At 29.8% G+C, this 11,791-nt stretch overlaps 3 protein-coding genes across 3 annotated transcripts; 2 read left to right on the forward strand and 1 right to left on the reverse strand.

The window, feature by feature from the left end:
- Positions 1–628: 628 nt before the first annotated feature.
- LOC107027687 (probable transmembrane ascorbate ferrireductase 3) lies at positions 629–3,121 on the reverse strand. The gene is made up of 4 exons (XM_015228786.2): positions 2,861–3,121; positions 2,588–2,636; positions 1,715–1,914; positions 629–1,089 (listed from the first exon to the last, which is right to left on the reverse strand). Exons 1-4 carry the CDS (start codon positions 3,020–3,022, stop codon positions 826–828), a joined length of 675 nt encoding a protein of 224 aa, XP_015084272.1. The 5' UTR covers positions 3,023–3,121; the 3' UTR covers positions 629–825.
- A 2,926-nt stretch (positions 3,122–6,047) lies between these two features.
- On the forward strand, positions 6,048–7,874 carry LOC107029927 (U-box domain-containing protein 21-like). Its single transcript, XM_015231363.2, has one exon. The coding sequence runs from the start codon at positions 6,161–6,163 to the stop codon at positions 7,511–7,513; it is 1,353 nt and encodes a 450-aa protein (XP_015086849.1). The 5' UTR covers positions 6,048–6,160; the 3' UTR covers positions 7,514–7,874.
- Positions 7,875–9,927: 2,053 nt separating this feature from the next.
- Positions 9,928–11,253, forward strand: LOC107016337 (putative clathrin assembly protein At2g25430). Its single transcript, XM_015216830.1, has one exon. It carries the CDS (start codon positions 9,928–9,930, stop codon positions 11,251–11,253), a length of 1,326 nt encoding a protein of 441 aa, XP_015072316.1.
- Positions 11,254–11,791: the final 538 nt, after the last annotated feature.

Raw genomic sequence — 11,791 nt, forward strand, 5'->3', positions numbered from 1 at the left:
TGGAATTATTCAAGAGAAAATGACAAAAATGTTTTCCTTATATTTGGGGTACGTAGATTTAAAATAATCCATTAAATATACTTTAGAGTAATTAGTTGTGAATTGTGATGTAAACTTTTATAAGACAATTTTGCCACGGGTGCAATGAATTTAGGGGTCATTGGATACCGTATAAGAATAATGTAAAATATAATATATTAGTACATGTGTTGAGATTTTTCTTATATAGTGTTTTGTTTGATATACTAAAATATCACGTATTGCATAATTTTTTAAAAAGTATTTATTTATAAAAATACCTTCCACAAATATAATGGAGAGGACCATGGTTACCTCACAAAAAAGTCGTTCATATTATTACAAAACAACTCTATACTTTATCTCATGTTAATAGTCAACTAATAGTTATTATCTTAGAAAATTGTATTCTTTGTAGAAAAAAATTAGAATCAAGAAAAACGATGACTTTTTAGATACTATCTATTAATCAAGGGACCATATGATTCAGTATAGTACCACAAACTGAATCTGAGAAAGATAAAATATACGTAAATCTTATCCATATCTTGTGAGAGACTACTAATTCCGAAAAACGCTCGGATTATGAAGAATTACATAGGCAAAAAACTAAAATAAAAACGAACACTTCATTAAAAATAAAAACAAACATCAATTACAATTTACACAATTCAAAAGCAAAACATAACCCCCCAAAACAAACTATACAAAGAACATCACCCCATCAATACATCACTCCTCTAGAATATAAAATTGCTTATTAATTGATTGATAATATGAAATTTAATTATGTTTCACAAATAAATATCATGCATAACGTCTAAGAGAAACAGAAATATCAATAGTAACACCAAAAAGTAGGATGAAAATTGCAAGGAAATTGATCAAAATTGCTTCTCCAGAAAATAATGGAAGTTGCATAAATGTTGATTTTTGCATTAATCCAGTCAATGCAGTAACAATTATCATGTAGAATATTGCTCTACCACCACATATGTGCAATGGTAAATTTACTGCTCTTGTTTCTCTTCTTGTGTATGGTAACATGTACATACATAGTCCAATCACCCACTGGAAAAATTAGTAATCATAATTAGATGAAAGTTAAAATTAATAAACAATGGGGGCCAGGGTTACAAGTATATCCAGTGTAATTCTACCGGTAAAGTACATATAGACCGTATCTTTACGTTATGGAGGTAAAGAAATTACATTATTTTCACTAGACCCTCGGCTTAAGTTATAAGGCATTTCAAAGAAGTTTGAAAGAGTCATCAATATTTCACTATAACAAACATATTTTTGTGAAATCGATATCTCATGTTATGTTATATTATATGTTCTATATGATAACATTTCACTATGCCAGTAAAATATGAGAACAAGAGATGTTGTTATATATACAGAGGTTTGATTGTATAATCAATACGTGTACATTATATACTGAGTATACATTGTCGACGACTACAACTACGGCTAGGCTGATGTGTTTTAATGTATAGATGGTGATAGTTCTGATAGAAAAAAAATAATTGATAGTTTAGACGAAAAACTATAGTTCAGATGCATTTTTTACCATTATATGTATGACGTAAAATGAGGATAAAATAATGAAAATCCCTTTTAACTATTATTTTTTAATAAAAATTTTAAAAGAGAAATACGACAGATTATCTCGGAGAGAGGGAGTAAGTACCTGTAAAATGTAGAGGCAAAAGGTGCCAATGCCTATCCATGAATGAAAGCTATACAAGTTTCTCAAGCCACTTCTATCATGGTACTTAAATGCAGCATGTAATCCAACAATTCCCAAAATAATTGCACATAAATGAAGTAAAAAATGTGCAATTTTTTGTACTTTCTTCTCTGCTCTCACTGTCATGTATACCATAAGTGCTGTCATACAAAAAAAAGTTTAACATTCAAAATGAAGTAATTAAAAAAATTTAGAAGTAATTCATGTATTATACTTCTGTTCTAATTTATGTAACATATTCCAATTTGATTAATCGATTATGAGTTTAAGAAAAATATAAAAAATTCTGATATTTGTAGTTCTGGATATGATCATTTGTGTGTGTAATCTATAACAATTTCTTGAAACTTGTGAGTTATGACATTAAACATGTTATAACATTTGTGTAATTATAAGACTAAACTTGTCATTATGTGTAAAATGAGAAGCATAAAATTAGTTATTTTTAAATTTAGAAATAGTTACTATTAAATTTGGAAACGGTCTTCTAATTTTACGTTCGAGGGAAGATAGAAACATATAAACTCATACGTTTGAAAGTTTCAATTTTTCTTTTCCTTAAAACTTCGTACCTATTAAAACTTTGTTACATAAATTGAGTCAAAAGGATTAATGATTGCAATATAATTATTCACACACTATTTTCTACAACTTACCTATTTTGAAATGAGTTTTACTTGCATATTTACCGTTATTAGTCAAATTATTTTGCATTATCAGATTAAGATAACTTATAGCATCGTACAAACTTAATATATAATATAAATTATAGTAAATTCGTTATAACATACTAGAAATATCGATAGGGCATACCTTGACCAGACAAGAAAACCAACCCCAAGAACATCAAGAGTGGGTGGACCTGCAGAAAGTTACAATAACATTTAATAATACATTTAATTAAAAATTAAATTTCAATTTATTAAAATCAAGGTACATATATATATACTATAGTATATACTTGCATTTTAAAAGAAAAATTTAAAAGGGGAAATGGGAAGGGGACTTGAACTCTCGCCATCAACAAGGTAAACGTTCAGGTAATTAACCAATTAAACAGTTAAAATTTTCTTAGCATATACTTACATTAAAAATTTTATTAGGATCGTATGAATCGAGATCAACTCCTCCACGATAATGCAACAACCAAACAAGCATAAGAATCGCAGCTATAAAGCCAAAAATGTAAGCAAAAATTGTTATCCTTGAAGCTGGTCGATAGTATTGGTGCGTTACAATGGTATCCATGGCTTCTAATTAATTAGAGGAAAAAAGAATTATCAACAAATGTACTTGTGGATGAAGAAAAAAGAATGAGAAAAATTTAGTTAAATTTTTGTTGTATATTTTTTTTTTAGTTTGATATTTTTAGTGTATGATTTGATCACTATATATAGAGAGAGAAAGTTTGCATATGAATATACTTTGTTAAAGGATTTTAATTTGCTTCTTATGAAAGTTTGGTATTTATTTCTTTTTGTCTTTGTGCATTGGCAAGGCATAAGAGAAAAAACAAAGCCATCATTTGTAGGCCTATTTTTATTTTTTTTTTAATAAACAACTTTAATATTTTAGGACCCAATTAAATAATAAATTATTTTTCTTTTTTCTCTTTATTGTTTTCATTTTCTTTTGTTTAAATTTATTAATTTCTCATTTCTTTTATTCTCCTATTATGTTAATCTTTTGAAATAGACATCTTCAAAATGTTTTATGATCAGTAGCGTATATAAGATCTTTTTATATCGTATATAAAAAAAATTGATTTTATTACTCTGTTCTATCTATCTATTCAAAATATTTTGTTGAATTGCTATTTTATGACATCACTTGAGATAAGGTACATAAATTTATCACAATATATAGTATTTATTTGGTTTTTTTTGAAACTGATTGAGTCAAGGTAAATCCACCATAGTTTGTGAAGAATCTTGTTTTAAACATTTGTAATTAAAATTCTCTTTAATTAATGAATTAGAAAGTTGAACTGACAAGCAAACTAAAAAGTTTAAGTATGAGAGAACTATAGGGAATAAAAGTTAATTAATGTAAAAGAAGAATATGTAAGACAAAAGTATCTGTCAAATTTTACATATAGATGAGATTCCAATCGTTACGAAGGCAACTCTATATATAGCGTTTGAATTTAAAACCTTTAATTAATAATGAAAGAGATTTTACTATTTTATCATAATTCAAAATTTCTTTAAAGTATTTATTGCAACGATTAATATATTTATAGTGATATAGAATTTGTAAATGCTCCCATATGTATATTACAATAAAGAAGTTATAGTACAACTATTTTTATTTATTTTTAAAATGATTATAAATGATAGATGATAGTCGAATCTTTATTCGGTATTTAAGCAATATGTTATATTAAAAAAGAAGGGCGAACATTAGCCTTGAGTCTAACGTTATTTAGAAGCTACACTCTTTTGTCAATGTCCTTTTTATAGTTCGTGAAAGAAAATAAAAATATTTTGATACATTTTATTCTACGTATTTTTGATTTAAATTCACAAAATTTTTTAATTTCATAAATTTCATATCAATTCAAAAATCGACGTATTTTCGTAAAGCACGCGTGTTAGGTTCGCGTACAAGCAGCGTAACTATATATTTACCTGAAAAACGAGTCCGCGTAAACAAAACAATAAACCCAAAAATAAAATTAGTACAGTTTAGTCCTTTTATCTTTTATGTTTGACAAATAACCTCTCTGATTTTTGTAGACTTATGTTATAACCCCTTCAACTTGTCGATTGAATTGGAACCATTGAGATTATATGAAAATTAATTATTTTAAACGTATGGATATCCGGAATTGGAGTCAAGGTTTAAAGTATCTATGGATTATTAAATAAATAATTTATACATATATAATGAATTTTAAAAATAAATATAAAATTTGAACCAAAGCTACTGAATTCAATCAAACCAACCCTCTAAGATACACCATAGCTCCGCCCCAATATATAGCCTAACTATTGCATTATATTAAAGATAAGCCTCCAATACTCCTCTTTCATAAGAAGTATTTCCATCTTGAAGATTGAAAAAAAAATATTGTCTAAAAGAAGTTTTCCAATTTTTTATAAATGATTATATTAAAAAAAAACATCTTTAGATTTACGAAGTACTAGTGATTAAGAGCCAAAAAATCATAAATTAGCAAAACATTGTATGTATAAACTAGATGTATATCGTAGTTTTGAGCTCATAAAAAGGATTGATGAAATTAATTATATAAGAAAATTCATATACTACTATAATACTTTGGAAATATAGATGGATTTATACGTAATAAATAAAATCTATAGGGGGTAAAGTGTTGCTATAAATTAAAATTGATCAAAAAATAAACGTTAGTATTACTTCTCAATTCTTAGTCGGGTCACACCGACCCCGTCCTTTGACGGACTTGTTTATTCTCATTCTCTTACCAAAAATCAAACTCATTAATTTTTATTTTTTCGATTTTCGATACATGTTTTGAGATCTTGACTAATTCAGATTTGTATTGTGTAATACTTGTTAAAAGTAAACTAATTAATGTTCCTTATTAGAAGATATTTTATTCCCATGATTTAAACTCAAAATATCTAGTTAAAGACGAGACTGAAGTGGACAAAAGAAAATTTAAGATTTAAAATTTATAAATTTTATAAAAATCTCAAATAAATATACAATAATAATTGCGTTTACAATCAAATATTTATAGATATATAGTGAATTTCTTACTTTCTCGATATTGAATACAAAGAACAATGTATAAAAGGAAAATGTTTAAATTTGACAAAAAATACTAGCTTTATCCTAGGGATTGAAGGGGTTCATTCAGACATCCTTCATCTAACTCTTTTTTTAAAAGAAAAATTAATAAATAATGAACCTTTCGAGAATAATTTATCTTTATCATTAAATGAAGAAATTTTATCCGATCTCACTATCGTTCTGATCGATAGTTATTTTAGTCTTTTTTGAAGGAAAGAAAAAATTCCTATTCCAAACTCCCCGGTCTAAGCCCACCTTTTTGGTGACCATTTTTTGGGTTCACTTTTACCAAGTCAAATCTTTCATATTATATGGTCAATATTCAGGCCCCCCACCCCCCCAAACAAACCCCAAACACGTTCTTTGAATTATTATTTTTTAATTAGTGGACTGACTAATTTAAATAAACTTCAAAGTTTGAATTGAACCGCGTGATACATTCCATATATAATCACCACTTATATTATTACAAATATATATAACACATAAAAACCTTGAGTCCTATCCCTAACAAAACCAAAAACCAAAAAAAAAAAATCAAACTTCTTTTCAAGGCGTCCGTTAGCTGATATTTGTTTAGTCATTCAGATAGTGATTTACGTAGAGATGATTGCAACATGGAGAAAAAAGAGAACAGAGAAAAGAGTAACAAAGAGAGGATTTATGAAGAAAACAAACATGGACTTAGTGATACCAAGCCAATTTACATGTCCAATTTCATTAGATTTAATGAAAGATCCAGTGACTTTATCAACAGGGATTACGTATGATCGAGAAAACATCGAAAAATGGATAAATGAAGGTGGGAATCAAACATGTCCTATCACAAATCAAGAACTGAAGTCATATGGGAATGGCATTGTTGATCCTGTTTTAATTCCAAATCACAATATTCGAAAAATGATTCAACAATGGTGTGTCGAAAATAAGGAACATGGGATTGATAGGATTCCAACTCCAAGAATCCCAATTTCATCATCTGATGTCTCTGAATTACTCGCGAAAATAAAAAACTCGAGCAAGTTAGAGATGGAGAACTCAAGTTTATGTGAAGAATTAGTCACTAGTGTGAAGAATTTAGCTAGTGAAAGTGATCGAAACAAATGTTGTTTCGTCACTAATGGCATAGGAAAGGTGTTATCATCAGCATTTCTTGAACTATCAAAGGGAAAAAACGCGAAAAATGCTTCAACAGAGGAAGTGATCTTGTCAACTTTAACACTTTTTTTGCCTTTGGATGTTAAGTCCAAGACAATTCTTGGGTCGGTATCATCGTTACGTAGCATAGCATGGTTCTTGAAGAATGGGAGTTTATCAAGTAGGAGGAATGCAGTTGTTGTCCTTAGAGAAATTATGAAATTGGAAGAACAAGAAAAGGTTGAAATCTTGTTGAATATTGAAGGTGCATTAGAAGGGCTTGTGAAGTTGGTAAAAGAGCCAATTTGTCCTAATACTACAAAAGCTTCTTTATTAACAATTTATTATATGGTTAATAATTCATCATCACAATCATCAAGATCAAGATTTGTTGATGTGGGGTTAGTTGAAATGTTGATAGAAATACTTGTGGATTGTGACAAAAGCATATGTGAAAAGGCATTAGGTGTTTTGGATGGTATTTTGAGCTATGAAGAAGGGGTGAAAAGGGCTTTTAGTTATGCACTTAGTGTGCCTGTTTTGGTGAAGAAATTGTTGAGAGTTTCAGATTTGGCTACTGAATTTTCAGTTTCAATTTTATGGAAGATAATATGCAAGAATGAAAATAATGGAGATTGTGATATTCTTGTTGAAGCACTTCAAGTTGGTGCATTTCAAAAGCTTTTGGTGATACTACAAGTTGGTTGTAGTGAAACAACAAAAGAGAAAGCTAATGAGTTGTTGAAGTTGTTGAATGTGCATAGGGATAGAGCAGAGTGTGTTGATTCTTTGGACTTCAAGAGTCTCAAAAGGACATTTTGAAACGATGTCTTTGAGTTCAGTATCTAGTATAATTTTTCGATGGATGGGATTAACATAAACCCCTTTCCGCCCCTCGCTTGTTATGACCAGTACTATACATGATTCATTTTTCATTATATACAAGTAAATCCAAGAATAAGGAAAAATATATAGTTCATAGTACACTTTTTTACAATCATTCTATATACATACATATGTTGATCATAGATTAAGATGCAATATCAATTCATGTATTAAATATATGTATGGAGGGGTCTTCACCTCCAAGTGTAGTGTATGATTGCCATAGAATTGATGTGATGGTTTGTACTTTTGTAACTATTATGAGTATAAAGGAATAAGTCTTATATTTAGGGTAGAATTCTAGAAATATCAAGAAAGTCCGGTCAAAATCTCACAAAATTGTAGTATTTAAAGTTACGTTAAATTCTAAAAAAACTAATCAAAATAGTAGAAACTGCACCTCCATATGTGGCCTCATGGTAAACTCTATTTTATTTAACATTTTTTTGCTAAACCTAACAATCAGAATTAGTTAATTTTTGAAGAAGATCAAAAGTACTAATTTTGACAAATTTAAAGGATCAAACTGCTCTGAAATAAATTAAAGGGGTGATTTTGAACCAAATCTCAAAGATAAGGAACCACTTTGACATTCTTCTTCAAATTGTGTCTTCTTTCCTTTCAAATAGATTATTGATTTAAAATGTATAACATTATCTCATTATGTTAATATTTTAGGGCGAAATACATAGATAAACAACGAATTATGTCTTAATTTTTACGTCCAATACTTAAATTTACTGATTGATCATTTAAACATTTCAACTTGACACATGTGTCTCGTGCATACCCGATCTACCATACCTCACATATGAACTCCAATAGCAAGTAACATGTCAAATAAACGAATTAGCGATGACACATACATTCTTTTTAAAAAAATAAAAATTTAACAATTTCTTAAATTAAAATTTAGTTTAGTTTCCAAGTATAGTACAAAATACATGCCATTATGAGTTTGATAAAGATTAGGGACTTCACATAAAAAAATAATACATTAAATGAGGTAATCCTCAAAAAGAAAAAAAAAAAGAATGGAGTATTATAAAGATGACTTTGAAAGAAAAGTCTTGAGTCAATTTTCTCTACCTACAATAGCCTAAAATGAATTGAACTAGCTAAACTTTAGTCTAAAGTAATTAAGGTTTAATCAAGAATTAATAAATTTCAACGTGAATTCTCTGTTCCCCTAGAGGGACCAAATCAACGAAATTAAAAAAAAATGGTGGTGGCATACCCTAGTTGATATATTTGGCTGGCTGATAATTCAACTTATCTTTTTCTTGTCCAAGAAGAAAATATTTTATCCATTTTATTTTATTTGATATTATTTGACTGAGCATAAAATTTAAGAAAGAAATATTTTTCTAAAAAAAACTTATAGGATTTATTGATACAAAGAAAAATATTTTCCACAAAAATATATAAGTGAACTTCTAACTTATTTGGTCTTGTTAATTATACGTCTAAGTCTTCGTTCATCGTTAGTCGGAGGTAGAACTAATATAGTGCATGTAAGTGTCTTGCAAATAGAAGTTTCAAATCCCAAGTTATAGGAATAACCATTGAAACAAGGAAAAAGAATAGTTGTAAATCGACTCATCAAATATAAATAAGAAATTTATGATGTTTTTTGTGTAATGACACAAAGTTGGATGACCTGTGAAATTTACTCTACATTAGTCAGATTCATATTCCTATATCAAAGGACAAAACAAGAGTACTTCTCCTTTTTTTTTTTTGTTATCATTGTAAAAAACTATAGCAATTTCATAGTGGTTTAGATGGTACAATGAAAATGAACATAATATAATATAATAATAATAATTATATTATAATATAATGGATGGGTTGTCACTTGTCATATGGTTACAAAGTTCATGGAGAATGTCAATCTTTTCGTCAACTATCTTGTAAACGTCGAAATTTAAATGTCATATGCTTCATATTTAAACAAGAAAACTAAAGTATATGCCACAACTCATTTCATTATTCCTTAGGTTTGGTGTAGTCGTGGTGATCAGTTGAACACTCTTAATCGAAAAATTATAATGATATATAGAAAATTATATTGTGTATAAGTCAAACATACACTTCTCATACATATGTATTAAACCTTCAGTATTCTTAGCGAAATTCTTGGTTTCGTCAAATGATTGTATAAAAGGAGTCAAATGACACCTCTTTGTCAATAAATTACAAAGCAGACAATGTTTTTGACTATATGTTAGATCCCTTAACTTCTTTAAATATGATTTTTCTCAGTTAAAACTCTAGCTCTGTCACCGCTCACGAGGCTTGGTCTTTGAATTCTATAACCTCAAACATAAGTACTCCTTTCTATTCAAATCATGCATAGTAGAATCAAGAAAGTATTCACTTCCCTTAGGGAACACACATGTGTTAGCTATGCAAAATTTGCAACCATTGGAGGTTTTTGTGACCTTGATCACATTGTTGTCAAAGCCACTTCCCCTGATGACACACCATTGCCTGATCGATATGTACTGGAAATCCTCCAAATATTTTCCATTTGTCCGTCTTCTTTTGGTCCATTCGCGTTGTCTTTTAGTCAACGTTTTGCCAACACAAGATGCTGGAGAGTCGCGTTGAAATGCCTCCACCTCCTCCATCGGCTCCTTAAGGCATTGCCTCATACTAGCCCTTTTCGCGAAGAACTCATGTTGGCAAGATCAAATGGTTTGATGTCTCTCTACCCTTGTAACTTCAAGGATAGGTCTTCCTCTGCCTCTCAAGATTACACCTATTTCATTTGGTCATATGCACGTTTGCTCGATGAATCCCTCGATTGTTGTGCCACTCAAGGAAAAGAAATCGACGATTACCACTCAACTAGTCATGAAATCTTTATTGACAGGATGGATGAAGTAAGGCTAATGTTAGAATTCTTGCCTCAATTACAAAGCCTAATAGACAGAGTCATAGACTGCAGGCCAACAGGGCAAGCAACACGTAACACTATAGTTCAATCAGTCATGAAACATGTAATTCGCGATAGCTTCACGTGTTACACTACTTTCAGGAAAGAGCTTGTTGAGATACTAGATCATCTCATACAATTACCATACATAAATTGTACTGCAGCATTTGAGATTTACAAGAAAGCAGCAAGTCAAGCAAATGAACTTAGTGAATTTTATGATTGGTGCAAGTCTTTAGGACTTTGTGGCATGTATGAGTGTCCATTCATTGACAAAATCCCACAAATCCAAATCACAGCTCTTGAGAGCTTCCTCAATGGAATGTGGCAGCAATCGACAGATGATCCGTCCTCTTCAACATCCGTTTCCTCTCTATCATCCAACGAAAATGGCAACGATTGTAAACAGAAACAGGCTATGATGTTGCTTGGACCCTCTATAAATGTTGTTGCATCTGTGTCAGATAATCCAAAAATGCATGATGGCAATATTGATGATAGTGAAGAGTCCGAGCAACATAAGAAACAGAAGAGACAATCAAGATTTGATAGTGAAATGCAGCCTTTGATACAACTTGAAGATGACAATCAAGATTGGGAGACTCTTTTAGATGCTTCTGTTTCATTTCAAAGCACAGCTTCAAGAAATAATTTTTACCTACAAAACAATGAACGGGAAATACAAGTGTATCAGCCAAATAGTGGAATGTATCCAACTAACTCCATCTATCACTGAAGTTTATTTCTTAGATGATCGCTCAATTAATAATACACTCTATGTTTCAATTCGTTTATCTTACTTTCCTTTTTAGTCTGTTTCACAAAGAATGCACTAACTTTCCACACAACATGTTTAAGATCATTTTTGATACATTCTATGTATCTTTAGTTAAACACTAACAGTTTTTGGCGGCTTTCACTTTCAACTTGATTCACCGCCTATGTGCCCTTTACGCTTAGTCATTTTAAAGAACGATTGCCCCACCTCCCCCGTCTTCTAGGGGGTCATAGAAAGATACGAATCACCTACTCTTTAAAGGGTTGGTGTGACATTAGATTGTTGTGAAAATGAAAGCGACTTGTCCTCACTAATAAAAAACAACAATCCCGCTCCTTCTGTTATCTACTCTTCCGAATCTCTTCAATATACCTCAATACAAGACACACAAGTTTTCTTTATTTTCATAAACTTTGTGTCAAGTCAAAATTAAACAAAAAAATTGAAAAATACAGGATTTTTACTTTTGTTCGACGGTATAAATTTATGTGACAAG

The sequence above is a fragment of the Solanum pennellii genome, chromosome 1 (assembly GCF_001406875.1).
Source record: "Solanum pennellii chromosome 1, SPENNV200".
Lineage (NCBI taxonomy): Eukaryota > Viridiplantae > Streptophyta > Magnoliopsida > Solanales > Solanaceae > Solanum > Solanum pennellii.